The following is an 18,793-nucleotide window of genomic DNA, read 5'->3' as shown; positions in this document are numbered from 1 at the left end:
CAACTATTAACCTAGCACTGCCAAGTCCATCCAGACCATGTCTTCAAGCACCACATCTATCCATTCTTTAAATACCTCCAGGGATGGAGACTCAACCACTTCCCTGGGCAGCCTGTTCCAGTGCTTGACCACCCTCTCGGTGAAGAAGTTTTTCCTAATATCTAACCTAAACCTCCCCTGGCGCAGCTTGAGGCCGTTTCTTCTTGTTCTATCACTCGTTACTAGGGAGAAGAGACCAACCCCCACCTTGCTACAACCTCCTTTCAGGTAGTTGTAGAGAGCAATAAGGTCGCCCCTCAGCCTCCCCTTCTCCAGGCTAAACAACCCCAGCTCCCTCAGCTGCTCCTCATAAGACTTGTGCTCTAGACCCTTCACCAGCCTCATTGCCCTCCTCTGGACACGCTCCAGCACCTCGATGTCCTTCTTGTAGTGAGGGGCCCAAAACTGAACACAGTACTCGAGGTGCAGCCTCACCAGTGCCGAGTACAGGGGCACTATCACTGCCCTGGTCCTGCTGGCCACACTATTCTTGATACAGGCCAGGAAAAGCCTCTTGAAGCTAAAGAGTCTTTATGCGTAAAAATGCAGAGAGGGGTCCCATTTTGCAAGAGGAACAGCAGCAGGACAACCCCCACTTTATTTCATCCCTGTCACCCAGAGGTAAAGCACAGGGAATGTCACTGAAGTTGACATTCATTGCCAAGTTCTTCCCAAAACTGTGAACTGATCTCGGGTGGCCAATGCCTTCAATGCCTTTGCAATGAAACTGGAGGGCTATACATTGTTCACGTATTGCCTATCATTTTCATAAGTGAAGTATTATGCTGCCCACGGATTTTCTGTTTGCTGTCTCTAGGCTGCTGACTTTACTCTATCCATTCAGTTCAGTCTTCCTGCTGAAACTAAAAATCAGCCCAAGTCGGTATCTGTAGAGTGGGGAACAGAAATAAGTATCTGCTTTCTATGCAAGTCTAGCAGGTAGGGAAGCACAAGAGAAAATTTTACTTTGTTCTGTCTCCTTATAAAACGTGTGTTTCAGTGAAGAAGCTGTATGTTTCTTTGTGAGTGTTCCTCTGGTGCCGTTGCCACATCTTTGAGGCAGACACAGGGGAAGTAGTGGTGCTGATGGGAGTGAATCAACCTTTCAAGACGTGTAATGATTTCATAGTCAGGAAGAGCCAGGCTGGCAATGTTGAGGCCCAGCATTCGTGAGACCACCTCTCGGAAGTCTGCCAGCTGCAAGAGCAAACAGAAAGGAATTACGAATAAATTAAATACCAAGCAAAGCAGATGCCTGGAAAAACATATACATATATGCATACATACAAACACAATCATTTGTATTAGCAGTGCCAAATATAGGAATTTCTGCTGTTGCTCAATACAACAGAGAGCTGAAAAGGATGGACACAGCCTTTTGGGGCGTACCTCAAACAACAAAACAAGTAAACAGCTGAGGTGCTAAGTATCTTGAACACAAAACACAGTTTCAAGTGTTCTTTCGTATCCTTCACAGGCATACCTTCCTGGCTGACTCAACAGCAAAAACTGAGGAAAGGACAGGAAGAGGGGACGTACTTGACCTAGATGACTGCAAACTATACAAACAACTGGCAACTCTGGCGGGCGCATCCCACAGCACAGGCTAAGGTGGTGGTCCTGACCTCAAGCTCCTGACCACTGCCTGCCACCGCTCCCCCCCAGCCTGCACTTTCTTGTGGAAACCACAGCAAAAGGAGGAAGTTGGAAGAAAGGTGGAGGTTTGGGACATCCTTCGGTCTGACTTTGACTTGGAATCAGGACGCAGCCAAAATTCAAGATGCAGCCTGGGAAATGCTCATTTTTTTTCTGGGCATAGCTGCTGAAAATATATCACAGGAAGGGTATTTGGCAAAGTAATTAAAGAAACCAGCTTTCTCTCTGCAGTTCCAAATGGACAGACATCCACAAGTAATTGTCATCACTAGTGACCCTGCCAGCAACCAGTTTAAAAACTTAAGATCAGATGAACATGAATGCTGATTTACTCTCCTCAACTCACAGTATGGATCATTACAAGTCAAACTTCAATGCCTCTTCAATGGACAATGCATTACACAGCCCAAATGACCAATGCCTTAATACCCCTTATCATCAACACACAATTAAAAGAGGAAAATGTTCCTATTTGAGGAAATATGGTTGTCTTGCTATCTATTTGAATGTTGAGGTTCCCCATGCCCGAGCATGACAGAGACTCAAAATGTCACAGAAACATCAAAACCGTCAAGAAGCCAGACTCGCGTTCTGGTGTGGCAGCACCCTCACTCCACCAATCACGCTGATGGCTAATGGTAAGGAGGAGATAAACGCACTCCTGAAACGGAGATAAAAGCACTCCTGAAATACGTGTCCATCCCCAAGAATACTGTGCAGAACTCTAAAGCAGTTATAACATCTGTGAGGCAAGCTGCAAAAACCCTGAAAACAAGGTATCAGTTCCAAGACTTTGTCAAAGACAGTTTGTTTCATCCCAGTACAAACCCTAAGGAGCTGCCATCAGTTCAGAAAAACAAATGTGGAAACCAAGACAGTATAGGGCAGAAGGATTTGAGAATTCAGTCCCAGCTATCTGTCTTACCAAAGCAGTGCAATGTCTTGGATGAAACACTGTAACACCAAAAACCCCCAAGTTCTCATACATTCTCTTCAACGCCAAGTTGGGAGGTCACCAATGTGGGGCTTTGGCAGTGTGCTAGGCAAGTACAATTTAGCAGAAGCTAAAGATTTTTTTAAAACATCTGGATCACAGACAGAATGAGCAGGCAGCAGAGCTGGAATTTGTTTCCGTACACACTTTGTGTTAAAATATCAAGGCAGCCCTTTGCAAAGATCCAGTCTTTGGATGAATTAAACCCCCACAAGACATCTATACAGCAAACCCGAGTGATCCCCTGGGAGCACATTAGGATCTGCGCTTTGCACCAGATTTCTTGCTCTCATATCTTTGCTATCGCAAGGTGTTCAACTTAATTATGGCAACTGTGAGTAACCCAAATTGCACTACAACCATGTATCAAATGCGATCAAATTAAATTTGCTGCACTGACACAGGTTATTGATCTGGCAGAATTTTGCCAGAGGGAATAAATACAAATTAAAACAAATACACAATCATCTCACTCTTTATTTCTGATCATAGATGTACTGAATGGACAATAAATATGTTAAGAATTCAACTTCCATCAGCAAATAACCTAAACTGGAAAGCACACAGAGCCCTTAAAGAAATCCTTTAAGCCATTAATTTATGTGCATTTTAAATTGAGGATTTTTTTCCACTTTAATGGAATACCGCTTAGACAAAAAACAACTTTTCTGACTATTATATTGTGCCATATAAAATACAGTGCAGACAAAGCTGTAGTTCAGTGAAAATGCAGAAGGCGGCTTGACTACAAAGAGAAATTCTACACGTAAATTGACAAAGAGAACCATCACTCTTGGATGCAAAAATGCCCCACCAGGAGACATCAATCTGAATTTTAAAAACTCCAAACAAAAGCAACAGATGGTGCACGCTGGACAATCTTTAGAACACTATTGCACGTCTCATGTAGATAAGATGCGTGTTTACACTCTTAAGCGGATACAGCGCTTCATGAACAACTTTTTAAAATCTTACACTAAAACATGAAAGACCTAGAAAAAAAATTAGATCAGAAATGTATTTCAGCTTTAAAAACAATGCAACAGAGGTATTAAGAACACAACAGTTCTGCTGAAATACTACAAGCTAATGGAAGTACCACCTAACTCTATTTAAGGTTTTCTTCAATAGCAGTTAATATTTCTAAGATAGTCACAATTTGAAGCAAAGGAGAGAAATAATAAAAGACAAACATCACTAAAGACTCAAAACTAAAGGTTTGCTACAGCAGTAAACACTCAAGATAAATTTTCTTTGCACCTTCCATCCAGTGAGTAAAATTACCTGAAGTAAAAGAGAGGAAATGAATGCAATTTAGAGCTTTAACCCAAGATATTGGGGGGGGGGGGGGAGGAGCAGAAGTAAAAAACAGACACTACATTTTGGTTTCACCTTGTACCTACAGGAAAGTATAACAGGTCTTATTCCAATAGAAAGGAAAAAAAACAGGGAAGTTAAGACTGGAAAAAATCCTTATAACAAAACCATCAAAAACTCAACCAAAACATTGACATTTATACTCTTACTCGAAGTACTACTGCAAATAAGGACTTGCGTTACATAGATACAGAAATAAAATATATTCAGATTTTAATCTGTAGTTGACTGCAGTGGTCACATACTGAGGTTCTCAGTCCCTGTGAACATCCTTTTGTCATCAGTCATTATGCACACCCTTTATCTAGTCTTATTAGAACGAATGTTCGCTATGCTGATATTTATTTATATGCAGAAATATGCAATAATGATCTATGAAGTCAGAAACTTTTTCTGTTCATCCCACAGACAGAGGAAATCCAGTACAAATATCTGTAAACTTGTTCTTGTAAAATTTCAATATATCCAACTAATTCCCCACTATATATCCATTCTAGTAATCTCTACTTTTTTGACTCTTCACATATAGCTTCACCGCTCTGGTTTGTACTCTGCCGTATGATTTAATAATGCTTTGAACACCCTCTTTTTTAATGGTTTTATATGTCTACCCAAGAATATGCACACTTTGCTGTTATTCACTACAGTCACCAGAGCTGGCTGTTAATCCTAAAGCAGATTGGCAGTGTTATTACACCCTTCTTACAAGGATTCACTTCTAACAATTTGGATGCTTTGATTCTGTGCATTCTCTTTAAAAAAAAAAAAAAAACAAGAAGGAACAAACCATGGAAATGTCAAAGCTAATTTTTTCTCTTTAACTTAGTAGGAATTACTCTAGTCTGAAGAACAAAGAACAACCAGAAACACTGTGTTAAATCTCAATTATGAGTTAATTTTAAATTATTTCAATCTGATCTTAATTTCTGACTTCACTTGGGTATGTTCTGCTTTTCTTTATGTTCACAAGACAAATCAATGTCTTAACCAGTTGGCAGTAGTTCAATTCTGCATACCTTTAATTTTGACAGCATGGAAAATAGCCATGCAATATTACAATGTTATTTAACATTACACATAGTGATATCCATGGAAAGCAGAATATACCTGAAAAAAACATGCAAATGCATGTACAAGTGGTTAACCTGGCCACATCAAAAACTCCATCAGGTAACGGCAATTTCAGTTTCTAGTAGTTTTCTTAACATGTATACACACACAGATGACATGGCTGTGCTTATATTCAGATTAAATATAAACACACCTGCTCAGAGAAGTATTTAACATCTGCATTTGCTACCTTTTACAGAGAGTGAGAGAAGTCTGGTCTTGTTTAGCTTCCCCAAGAAGGAAGAACGAGTGAGTCCAAAGCAGGTGAAGAACTACACAGGGTTGGGGATAAAGAAGGAATTCTCCTGGGGTAACAGTTCAGGAGAAGTCAGGAAAAAACCTCACATATTATTTAGTGAGAGAGTTCGGAACAAATTCTCTGATTTAGCAATAGTAGCTTTAATTTAAGGACAGATTTTAGCTCAGTAAACTGTTAAGATACAGGACAGTATGCTATGAATATTATTGGCAATTCTTAAAATGCCATTACTGCTAACCAGTACCGCACAAGTACTAGGCATTGGTTTTGCAAACAGCTGTGCTCCCAGTTTAGCAGTATAGTTCCACCTGCAGGTATTTGAAATGTTCTTGTGATGCAGATGATTGTGGATGCTGGTGAATTGTAAGTTGACATTTTTCTTTCACTAACCCAGAAAGCCTGAGAACTAGTGCTATGCTGTGGTCGACCATTCTGCACTTTGTAGCCCATATACCTCACTTTTCCCATGTTCTTCAAATTTGGCCAAAGAACACTGCAACAGTATTCAAGTGGCTTGAAATGCCTTGGGTTCAGTCAGTAAAAACTCAACGTTTGTGTGTTTTTGGCAAGTACTCAATGTATGACTCCATAGAATAATTTCCTGAATATCACTCATACCTTCTTCTGTGTGCAGGATGCTTAGTTTCCTCATGAGACAAATGAAGAAATTAAATTTTCCTGCCAAATTTCTAACCTTCGTTATAAAAGAAAACTGTGCTAAAGCTTTCCAGGAAGAAAGATCCCCAGGTTGTTGGGTTTTTCTCCATGTGAGCAAAACAATACTTTTCTAGACTCATTTTTTGAAGCAGCATTCTTAAATTTCATCCAGACTCATTGCTAAGGCCAACACATACCATAACATTTTTAGCTGGAAAAACTAAGAAATTTCTAAGCAGTTGGAATAAGGAATTTAAAATTACACATTTTTTACTTTAAGGAAGTATCCCATTGGCTTTCAACGATTATGCCATCTATAATGTTGCTACAAAACACAATATGCAGGGCAATTACGTACATACTTCACAATTTTTTGAAATTAGAATGGAATACATTTACTAATGTGTTTCCCACAAACTCCTTATACGCGCCCCAAAGTGAGTTACCACAAAAATTTTCTTACCTAAATTTTAACAAAGTTATATGTCACAAATCAATCCAAAATAGTTGCATTCAATATTAAGTATGATTTGGTTTGTGTGTTCTTTTAATTTTCTGATCTTTTCCAACATTCTTTGAATTTATAGCCTATACATGGTAACATGCACATAAGTTTTATATCTAAGATACATGGAAAAAACATACCTTAGAAATATACTAGGATTTTAAAGCATTTTTATACTTTTCCAAAAGATGATATAATATTTTACAGTGAACTAAGAAAATGCCTGTATTTATTATTCATTCTGTTGCATATATAGCTTGAAGAATAGCTTTGCCTCTCAGAATCACAACTGCCACTCTGGCTCACAAGTGTGAGCTAAAATTTCCTTGTTTAATAATGTTTACAAAAGTTTTCAGCACAGTTGGATAGCTGGTCCACCTATACCACATTCTACATTCTAAGTGACAGCCAGCACTTGTCAAATACCTATACACCTACCTGTCTCTCTCTTTTTGCTAATTCTTCAAGGGTTGTTTTAAGCACCTTCATCTCACTGTTAACTGCTTCTAACATATTTTTGTTTTGTTCTTTATCTTCAGTAGCTTTACGCTCCTTTAAAAGTAGTTCTGATTTGACAGAGGTAAGTTGTTTCTCAGCCTTTTCTTTCATTCTTTCCAGTTTGCCTTGAGACTTATTGAGTTCTTCTATTGTTCTGTTCTGCTCCAAAGTTTTGATCTGCAATAACATAATGTTAAATTTGTCACACTTTTTCATCTAACACAAACAAATAATAATCAGGGGTAATCATGAGTAAGCACTTTAATGTGGTTTCTTATGGGTTCTTGATGAAACCACATGTACCGATGAACTGAAAAGTTATTAAAGGAGGCTGGCCAATTTCAACTCAATTAACAAAAAGATTTTTGTTTCAAAGACAGTTAATTCTCTGCAGGTTTTGTGAAAAGAGGTAACCAGACAGACAAAAACCCACAGTGAGATTTCGCTTTCTGCTAGTCCCTGGAAAAATAGTATGAAGAAGAGTTGCCAAATGTTTTGCTGGTAAAAATCCTTCAGTTGGAACATGCACCTACTTATCTATTTCACTCCATCAGCCACAAGACAAAAACTCACAATCTTCCTTTCTTCCAGCGGTGGCAAGCTATCAGTGACTGCAAACTACTTGTTTTCACCTGACTTAAAGCGGGTAATTTATTACTGCTGCAATGTAATAAAACACAGGAACAATGAAAATTTAGCATCTTGCCTGGTTTATGCGGAAAACCCCCTTTTTTTCCCCCCATACCTATGAGAATAGATGGTCTGTGAACAATGTATGGGAAAATATACGATTACATCCACATCGACAGGAAAGAAAGGGATGCATTTATTGGATTTTTCTTACACTAGCCTGAAAATTTACATTGTGCTTTACAGATGCTATTTAGTATATCAAGACAAGTTGAAAAATACCCAAAACACTGTAATATTATATTTGCTTGCCCCACCTAGATGGATTTGAGCAGTTCTCCACGTACACATTTATTGTAAATGAACTCCAGCTGTATCCAACTAGAACAGAAAAATGGATAAAAGCACAAATGTAACCTTTTAACTCACCTTAAGTTCATTGGTTTCAGACAGCTTGGCTTTGAGATCAGTATTCATTTCCCTTGCCAGATCAAGCTGCTTCTGTAACCTCTCTATCATCTTATGTAACTTTCTGACAGTGAGATTGGCCTCATCCCTCTCCGCAGCTAAGGCGGTCCTTACTTGCTTCTCTTCTTCCAGCTGGGTTATTTTCTGCCGCAGAAGGTTCACGTGCAGCTCTTTGCTTTCAAGTTTTTCCTTCTGAGTCTTCAACTAGTTTTCCAAACACAAGGATATTTGAAAAAATATATGTGAAAGACAATGGTACTACACAGATTGTTTTGCAGATTTAATCCCCATGTTGCATATTTAACCTGAACTCCTATTCCTCTCTTGAAAACTCTGTAAAGCAGTGTAAACATATGTACAATAACTTGATACCTCTTATATTACCAATTCACTGCACTTCTCCATCCCTGAATTTGTGCACTACCTTTTAGAATGAATTTACATATAGACTGCACCCTATTTGAACATAAATACTTGTGCATCATTCATAACATCTGAGATTGTCTGAAGTACAAGACACTAGTCAAATGCAAGAGGTAAGACAGATTCATTAAGGAGGCAGTGGTGGTAGTTTAAGATATTTCCATCTTTAATCAGTTAATTAAGGCTAGTGTGCAAGGAGAATCAACGTACAGCAATAAGAAAACTTTCATGCGCTGTTCCAATACAAGGTCCAGCAGCTTAGTTTTGTAATTTTGATGCTCAGGGAGCTACCTGTTTTCAGTTTACCTGAGCTGAGCTCCCAGGCTTTACTCTGGAACATCTGAGGAGTATTAACAAACATACTATACTCCCTGCTAGAGAGGCAGTTGCTTCCAGAAAAAATAGAGTGTTGTTTTAATCCTTAAACAGACCTAATTCTAAGCTCTAAACCATTCTGATAAGCCTAAAACCAGAAGATTTCACTCTGTCATAACAGGATGACAGAGGGGTGTCTGATCAAATTTGAACAGATTTGCTCCTAAAGGAGCACAGTTCTTGTTGGAAATGTTGAAATTCTTGGTGAAGTACAGCCAACATCCTACTAGTTTCTAGAGAAGTTTGTGTAAGATGCCCCCCTTCCCAGCAGATCTTTTCAGATTTAAATATTGACAGTAGTTGTTTACCAAAGTATATTACAAATGTGTATTAAAAAGTAGACGTATATACACTTATAAACATTCATAACTTTATACACTTATTTAAGAAGTTGTGAAAAGCATGTATTCAACTGACTGGTGGTTTTAGTTGTTTTAATATGCAGTCTGTTTGCACAGTTTGCAAACATTTACGATCATCTTTTTATGTAATGGACATCTTTGAAATTCCTTGTATATATATGAAGCTCCAATCTGCTGCCTCTAGCAAGCCACTATAGAAATATAGCCATAACAATGTTTATCTTTGAAACAAACAGTAACGGTATGTCTTTTTTGCCTACCTTCCTTCTTAGGCTATATGCCATAGTCTTGTTTTCAATCACTGCATCACCTTCCAGTTTCACTAACTGCTCTACCCGGGCTAGAATCGCATCCACATTCATATCAAATCCAACCTCTGCTGCTAGGCTATCCAGCTTCATCTTCTCATTAAGTTGCTCCAGAAATTTCAGATACTAAGATAAGATGTGGAAAAGTGGGTAAAAGAATAATAAAACTTCATTAAAAGTCCTGAATTACAATTTAAAAACAATTCCCCCTACACCAGCAACAAACTATACATAGCCAAGTCCACTATCCACAAGAAATAACGTACTGAAAGGGTATGTTTATAATACACGCTCCTGACACAATTGCAAATTCTCCATTTGTCCTTTTTCAGTCAACATTTATTTTGTTCATAAATCTCTGGACCTACTGTATTTACCTTCTTAGCAAAATCAGATTGTTTTTTGCTCCTCTGCAGTAAGAAAAGCACTAGGTAGGTATGTGTATACTAGGTAGGTATGTAGGCTTCTGACTCCAGTTCCTGTCTGTGGCTCTGCTGCTTTACATGACCACGCATTGGCAGGGAAAAGTTAGAAAGGAGGAGCTACATCCCAACTAATTGCAAGTGATGTGATTGCCCACTGCTGTGAGCTCTAAAACAGATAAAACTGGTACCAGGGATGCCATGGGTGAGATCCAGTGTAGTCTGAGGAGACGCGGAAATGTTAATATGGTCAGGCTTTTGCCCTTCTTTAGAACAGCAAGTTTTAGAGATAACAGTTATTAGTTTACAAATTGCTTTCAAGATTATTTTAATTGCATCTCCATCTGGTTTACTAATGTGAACACATACAGATATCGAATGTTATTTAATCTGGTTTTTCCTTCTTTTGTCCTGCCCTGCTAGCTCTTTAAAAATTGCATTAGCTCCCTGGTCTCAATTAGTGTCTCTTGCCTAACCCAAAGCTCTCCTTCTCACTAGGAACTATGTTTGCCTTTGTTTTCTCCTACTTCTGTTGCAGGTCATAATCTTTGCAAAGAAACAACAAAGAAAAAAACCCAACAAACCAGTTTCATAACTGTTGCTTGAACCCAAGACAAAAAAAACATAGCAAGAATCTCTTTGTTTTGTCATGCTTCTGGGTCAAAAAGTTAAAAACAGCAGCAGAAGAAGAAAGCACTGAAGTTGTTTGTTAACAGAAAAAAATCACAACAAAAATCTCTATTGCAGCAAAGTCTAGAGAGAAATTAAGAAACTAGGGCCACACGTTCTTCACAGAGGAAGCAGAGGGGAAGGAACAGCTCCATTTTCTGGTTTGCTCCCAATGTGGTGGATGCTTCATTCATAAAAGCTATTGTATCATAGACTAATGCAAAACAGACAGCAACCAATTGTTGATTCTTTGCAAATTCAAAGCCTGGTAACATGCTACAACTTTGTCTTTCTTAGCCGTATTGGATAGCTGGTTTAGCTTTCCAGGAACTATGTCGTTTTTCAAACTCCTAGTATGCAGATGTGTTATAGGCTAACAGTGTGTTCATTCAAAAAATCCTGGTAGCCTTGACGGTATAAGGATATAAAATAATCAAAGACTACAAGATCTTGAGAGACTGCAGACCAGATGATATATTAGAGAAAGACAGAGAGATCAGAGAAAGCTTTGAGATCAGAGAACCCTTGAAGGACTTCTGATGTATTTACAGAGACTTCTTTTAATCTGTTTTTTTTGTGGTTTTTTTTTCACATTAAATGGACTTTGAACTCAAAAGCTTAGCTACTTTTTCCAACTAAAATTGTTGGTCAAAGAAACGATATTACTACTCCCTACATGATGCCTGACTTTGCTAATTCACATTAATTGCAGCAATGTGAGTAATACTCCAGCTGATCAATGCAATACAGTTAGCTGTATCTCTGTCTTTAGTGACTTTTATGCAAAAGAAAATAAGGCATGCAACTACTTTTTGTTTCTCAAGCTTCAAACCATCTTGCATCAGATCCACCGATAGTAATTCCTCTTCCAAGTGTTTCAGTTGATCCCGGAAACTTTCAGAACACTTTTCAGCTTTCCTGCTCCTCTCCAGAGCTTCTTGGTACAATCTAGTCTGATTTTCCAAAGCTTCAGTCAATTTAGCTATTTGGGTTTCAAGCTGGGATACCATCTAGGGAGCAAGCAAACCAACAAAACATATGGGGTTAGGCAGGTGTGGAAATGTTAGAAAGATATGAAAGATGCATTCTTAAATTATTAAAAAGAGAGTAAAATATCTATCTTTAAAATGCATACATTTAAAAAGACAGAAAGAGAAAAATCTGCTGTAACCACCAGGAGAAAATGGCAGAAGTGGTGACATGTGAGACACCCAAAAGTGAACAGCAGAAACTGTATTTAAGATGAGTCAACTGACGAAAAGGGGCTACCATCTATAAAAAATTAATACAAACTAATTTAGACACAAACTTTCCAAAGATGTTAGCAAACCAGCAATACCTGGCAGTCAACTAACATTCTTTAAAATACGCCAATAAAATCACTAGTCTATCAAGTGGAAAAAACAGAAGAGTGATTTAGAAAATACACGCAGCATGTAGGTGAGAACGTAGATATGGATAGCTAAGTCTCAGAGGAGTGCTTCCCAACTGTTAACTGTTAAAGAGTGTTTAACTAAAAGATTTTGCTTAAAAAAAAAAAAAAAAGCTGTAATCTAGACAAAGCCCAAGGCTAAAAGGGTAAAATCTCATAACAAGAAACTAGACTAACAATTCTGAAAACACTTGTAGCTCTACACTGTTAACTTTGCAACACCTACATATAATGTTATGGATTTTAAGTTGTAAACTACTTATAAATTAAATGCTTGAAAGCATCTGATTACACTACTGCCAAATACTGAAAAACAGTTCTATCCAAAAAGTTGCTTGCTTCCCTCTTTCCCTGTCTCCTCTTCTTACTGTCATATAATTATTCGGTTATGTAATTAATTGTGTTGCATTTGTAACTCAGTGTTCAGACACTCATCTCCAAGCAATCTCTTCATTTTAAGCATCTGTTTGCCTCCTGTTAATAAAATGAACAATAAGCACACAAAACTCCCGTTAATTTTAATGGCACAGAACTGTTTCCAACTTAGACTGCAATTAAATATAAACAATAATTTGTACCCAACCCGCCTAAAAAACGCTGAGAAATTACTGCTGCTCATACAGTGGTAGAAAACACTAAAGAATAATAAAACTGCAAGAACCCACAGACACATTTTATGCTTTTCTGCATCACGTATCACTCAGCAGGGAAAAAGAAAAGCTTTCAGTAACTTGCGCCCACAGAGACAGGCTGCTGCTGGAGAACCCAGAGCCCCTTTATCAGGCTGCAGAGCGGCTCTGGGCGCAGCCCCGCCACATGGGGCTTTTACAAGCTTCAAAGGTCCATAAACCTAAGAAGGTGAGGGATCATACCACAGAAGGTGAGACGATAAAACCACCAAGCTGTCAGTTTATCTTCCAGAGCATCCTGGAGTAATCTTCATCCTTGGCTTAGGGACAATCAACAACTTAGGGATTTCCTATAATAGAGTTGCACCCTTATTACCCACCCATGCCTGTATCCAGTGACTTACAAAGGCTGCATTTTTGGTTCTGACCTCCACAATTTCCTATGCCAATGACTTGTGCAGCTTGATCAGCCAGCCTGCAATAAAACACTTCCTGCTTTTTGTTTTAATGTGGCTACCAGATAATTTCAAAGAAAGACATTTTATTTCTTGTGTTACAAGAAGTTGCAAATACTCGTTTCCAGGACAGCTCCTACCTTGGGGACAGCAGGGTTCATCCCTGCTGCAACTAAATAACCCTCAGTAAAATATTCCTGACTTTATTTTTCTCTTGTGCTATGCTTTTATTTTTCCTTGTGCTAAGAAGAGGGCATGTGCAAGCACCAGGCCCAGCCCCACAGTACACCAGAACAGAAAGTTGGCTACAGCTATGCAGTCGGTAGGGCATTTCCCTCAACAGTCCAAAAGTCATAGAGACAGGCACATGGTGGATTTAGGGTGAGTGCAAAAGAAAGTAGCGTGTAGGATGATGTGACGAGGTCCTTCACATCTTAGCGGCTATTTTTTTTCCTCTTTTCCTACATAACAACTAAATATTCTCATATTCTTAGTATTATCTTCAATCGATAAGCTATACTGTTCTGGTTAAACACCCACTGTTTTATATGTACCCATATACACACACACACACGTGCACCTAGTACAATTTTTTTTAAGATCCCTACCAGCTGAAAAGCATTAGAGCTACCACATCTCTTATCATGGTACTTACAACTTGTATTTTCTTTTACTGCATTGCACTCACCAACCCAAGCTGGAAAGTTCTTGTCTGCTGAGTCTTTCCTTGCATGGAAGCCTCTAGACACTCTCATGGCCCTTACCGGTACTTTTTGAACGCCCTTTTTTGAATGAAATTATCATAACTGTGTGTGCTACTCAGAATGCAGCAGCCATGGATTTATACAGTGGCATAGTTATGATTTTCAGTTTCTTCTCAACTTTTTTCCTAGTAATTTCTCACATTCTAGTTGGTTGGGGTTTTCTTGGTCAGCCCTAAGTCAGTATGTATATTACTCTGCTTTTATCAATGTTTAATTTAATTTCCCAAATTATTTTCCACTCAATTCTTTTGTTTGGAAGGGTAAAGTGAATGAATCCCTAAAACTAAATATGCACTTATGACATTGCCATAAAAATCATTAAGAAATGAGAACAACAGGAGATTTTAATCGGAGCAGTAGTAGAGTGTAATCAATTTTGGCATTTAAGATTCTGTATATCAATATGCAATGACAAAAAATGATAAAATTAAGACAATCTACAATCAGATCAGCTGTTCCTATCTCAGGTCAGATGGGCAGGTAGTCAAGAGAAACAGTTTTGGCCATACAAATTTAATTTGCTGCAACAGATCTGCAACAAAACTTGTCAAACAGAAAGGACCTGAACCCAGAGACCTCATACCAGGGCTGAGCTCTGTGTGAACTGAGAATATTTGCTTGCCTTGGACTGCAGGTGCCCGTGAACCTCTCCCGTATGTTACAAATAATAAATGATAAAAACACCCAAGAGCTGTCCAAACATATTCAGATGATACACATCTTACTATAACTGCTGAAAAGATCATTAGGACACTGATTCAAAGCAGTTTCTTAATCCTGCAATAGAATACCTGTCACTGGACACTGTCAAAGTATATGCTGATTTTCTTCAAATTAAATTACAATTTTTGCTAATGTTAATGCTAAGGGCTAGTCTATAGACTATGACTAACTCAGATGCCCTTCAGATACCAAAATGATCATAATTAGGAGACATAATCTTCAAGAGCATTTCAGATTTCACAGAAAACCTGACTATAGCAGTTGCAGAGAATAATTTTCTCACAGGTCTTTTAAAATTTAAACTTTTCACAGCTCTGTCTGACAGGAGGTAAGCCAGACATAGCTGACCGGGCTTGGATGTAAAGATGAACATTTTGCCAGTTCATTTAGTGTATACAATCCTATACACAAAACTCCCAGAGGAGCTGCCGTGATGATTTAAAAATGAAAAACCAAAAGCTGTTTAGAGAAGGCATCAAAACACTCAAGCAGGGAGGGTCCTCTTTCTCCCAGATTCTTGCATTGTGTTTTCCTAATTTAGCTTGCAAAGGCAAATTGCTTGCAGCAATGTCCTGACAGAAATGAAACAATCTTTACTCAGGGAAACAAAAGACGAATTGTAATCCTCCTCCTTTATACATTAGCGCATTCTTTAGCACATTTTCAATTTCCAGCAGCAAGGCACTCGGCTGCTGCATTCATACCTAGCTGTCCTGGCACTGCTGCTGGACTGCAGCCACAAAGGAGCTGTTTTGAAACAAGCTAGCTTGGGCACCAGCAACAGTACAGGCTGATTTACCCTGTCAAGTTTAATGACTCACTTTTGTGGGTCTTTTACTTCAGTTTACTGAAAGGGCTACAAGAAATCCTATCTGAAGACAATCTTTTTCTTGATTGACTGATAGTAAAGCATATATATCCTAACGCTGATGTTATATCCAAATCCTGGAAAGAAATTCACTCAGAGATGCAATAGGAACCTGATAGACACATACATACCAACACGTATGTTGCTTACAAATGGAAACTTAGAAAATGGGTTTTTTTAATTCTCATTTGCAGAAAGAAAAGCAGTTCACTGTAAAACAACTTTTTGATGACAAAGTCTATGTTCTATTAGAAACAGATTTGTAGGTGCATAATGTTGGCACTTTAGCTTAGTTATTTCAAAGCCCCTAATCTTAATGTAAAAACTCTTCTGACAATACATGTCGGCACTGCTTTAGTAACATAGTTCACTTTGGGGAAACGCAAATAAATTTTTCAAGATGAGTCATAGCAGTAAAATATTAAAGCTTCATCACTTAACATACTTAGCGATTACAATGATCCACAAAACTTTATCAATGACCAAATTAAATATTAAATTTAAAGCTAATATTTATAGTTCAGGAAACTAAGCCACAATTTTGTTTTTAGAAAGGACTAACATTTTGGGGGAGTATTCCTAGAAGTATAGCAGGCAATTGCTATATTTGCTAGCAGAGGCAGAATGTCACGCTAGACATACCTGACATAGCTCCTCTACTATATAAAAATAAACAAACAAAAGCTGGCAACTGTAAGACCAGCATCTTAGTTCCAAAGCACAGATTTAGGCAGCAGCAGATTGGAGTTGATACCTGCTCTGTCTTAGTAACAAAGGCTTCCTTTTAGCACATATATTTAATTTTGATAGCAATAATACTGAAAAACAAATCTGTCTCCATCCTCAGACCCAAGAAAAAAAAAAAGGGAGTTATTTTCCATTGCAAAAGTCAACAGGTCTTTCTGGGGGAGAGAGAGAGAGATAGAGACAGGGGGGGAGAGAGAGAGGTTGGAGCATAGCACCCAAACAAATTAAACGCTGTTATGGAAAACTACGTGTTTTGCTGAACATCAGTTTCTTTACCTCTAAAATAATCACAGCTGTTTAGAAAAAGAATAGTTGATTGTTGTGTATTTTACAGTAGTTCCCTGTAACAGAACATGACTTCTCCAAGCAATGCTGTTACTTGGAGAACCAGCCATATTCCTTTCAAGCAGCTGGAAAAGTTTGTATCTGCAACAAAATAAAGACTGAGTTTGAATCCTGCCCAGTACTACCAGACTGCAGGATGACCAAGTGGGCAACCCAACATGTAAAGCTAATATTAAGGAATAAAATCAGGAGCAACAAGAACTGAAATAAGTAGCACGCATTATGCATGTACTGCAGTATATCAATCAAGAGACTTAACAGCTGCTCAATGTAGTACGCAAATGGACTTAGCCACAACTGAATCTTACAAAAGCAGCAGGTCACCTGAAAGCATTCCCAGGAGCAAAACGTTTTAACTCAATAGCTACCAGGCAACTTAAATTTCCCTTTCTCAGCAGTTCTCAAAATAATCAACATCTCAAGAGAGTGGTCTGTATGCCAGAACACCACACACACATGCACATAAAATTCTCATTAGATTTCAATTTGAAAGCATTTTGCTTATGGAAACAACATTCCATGACATATAGCAAAACTGTAAAGAGCTGCTCTGTTAAAAAGTTGCTGCCACACTTCCACCTCAGTGGATCACTTTCAAATGTTAATAATTTTCACAAAGCTTATTTTCATTGAAATTCAGCGTACTGACTCTCAAACTAAGGTATAGGGGAGCTGTTTTGTATTTTTTAACAAAATATTTCATCAAAATGCACAGGGATATTTTCAGGAGCTATTGCCAGTCTTGGACAGAATACAAAACCATTTGCTAACATAAAAAACTATCACATCAGCAGGAGACGCTAGAATCTTAAAATCTGGCAAGGACACAAAAGTTGTTTTTCAGTGCCTCAGTGAAAACAGCCTTTGATTTAGTGTGTAACTTTTAATTAAATAATAGTCCTTGCTGACAAAATTAATATATGCCCATGTAAGCAAGTGAGAAACATCAGTACAGTGTTGGGATACTGACATTGGTCAGACTGTATTCTGGCTCGCCTTCCTCCTGAGCTGTCCCTTTTCTACCTGTACATGCAAACACACCTTTGCAAACACGACCAGCCAAAACCCCTTGAGCCAGAGCATTAGAATACCCAGCTGCCTTCCTATTGCCTTTCTCCTGGATGGTCAACAGTTACAGTTTCAACAATGTTTAACTGTAAGTGTAAAAATACTTTTTTCTTTTTAGGTGCAGGTTTTGAGGATTGGAGGGAAAGAAGTTGCCTGAGGCAACTCATCAATTATGTCTGCTTTGAGAAACAGGTCAGTCCTTGGGGTCACTGCTGTAGCAGCAAATCCATACTTGTTCACATGTTCCACTAAATCATAGGGACCACACAGCCACTTTCGATGTCCGCTAAGTGGCACTGAAACCAAATTTCAATGTCTTAACTGAAAGACCATTCCATGTCTTTTCTTGTTAACAGCACCTATTATTAATTTCATTTCTGACCTCTTCCTACTTAATAAAACATAGATGCTTTTCACCTATTATCTCAAATCAATAGACAACAAAATTGAAAGTTTCTGTAATTTCAAAACCTAAGCAGAAGGAAACAACATTCTAACAGATGAATAAAATGAAAAAGGATCCAAAGAGAATAAATACACACATTGGGTGAGTGCAGTTGTTGCTGACTTACTATTTCTTTACTCTCTTCTTTGCAATTTATTTCTTGGATCCTCTCCAAAATAGCCTTCTCGGAAGGTTTAACTACTGAAGATCCACCACTGAGCAGGGTAGCAATTTGTTCTTTAAAAGCCACTAAAGAGCTCTGAGCAGTCCTGGCCTCTTCTCTGCTGCTCTTCAAGCTTCCATCCAGCTCACTGGAAGATTTCTTCAGATTGTGCAGTTCCCACTTTGAGGCATCCAAAGCTTTCTGGTTAGCAGTCATTTTATCTTGGAGGTTTCTGATCTCCATCTCCAAACTCTGTCTCCCTATTATAGCGCTGTCAAGATCCTAAAATATACGAAAGATTAAACTAGGCTTTTAAAATTTGTTATAACCCCTCCCCTGCACACACAAAGCAGGGAATAACTCAGAAGCAGACACTGCAGATATAGAGAAATTAGGACCCAT

At 38.3% G+C, this 18,793-nt stretch overlaps 1 protein-coding gene across 8 annotated transcripts in view; it reads right to left on the bottom strand.

Moving 5' to 3' along the window:
- Positions 1–1,027: 1,027 nt before the first annotated feature.
- The window catches only part of LOC309588056 (damage-control phosphatase ARMT1-like), a 60,769-nt gene continuing 43,003 nt past the window's right edge, over positions 1,028–18,793 (bottom strand). For 4 of the 8 annotated variants that reach the window (XM_082306820.1, XM_082306824.1, XM_082306827.1 and 1 more), the window contains 6 exons: positions 18,326–18,673; positions 11,562–11,762; positions 9,614–9,787; positions 8,155–8,397; positions 7,036–7,272; positions 1,028–1,236 (listed from right to left, as the gene is read on the bottom strand). In XM_082306820.1, the coding sequence (XP_082162946.1) occupies positions 1,036–1,236; positions 7,036–7,272; positions 8,155–8,397; positions 9,614–9,787; positions 11,562–11,762; positions 18,326–18,673 (1,404 nt within the window). In that variant the 3' untranslated portion in view covers positions 1,028–1,035. Of the gene's footprint in view, positions 1,237–7,035; positions 7,273–8,154; positions 8,398–9,613; positions 9,788–11,561; positions 11,763–12,574; positions 12,659–18,325; positions 18,674–18,793 lie in introns of those variants that run through there. The other 4 variants (XM_082306823.1, XM_082306825.1, XM_082306826.1 and 1 more) reach the window with 3 other exon arrangements.

This window comes from Platalea leucorodia, assembly GCF_965183815.1.
Source record: "Platalea leucorodia genome assembly, chromosome: 3".
Taxonomy (NCBI): domain Eukaryota; kingdom Metazoa; phylum Chordata; class Aves; order Pelecaniformes; family Threskiornithidae; genus Platalea; species Platalea leucorodia.
The sequence above is the reverse complement of the archived record's forward strand: the minus strand, read 5'-3'. Positions and strand labels throughout refer to the sequence as shown.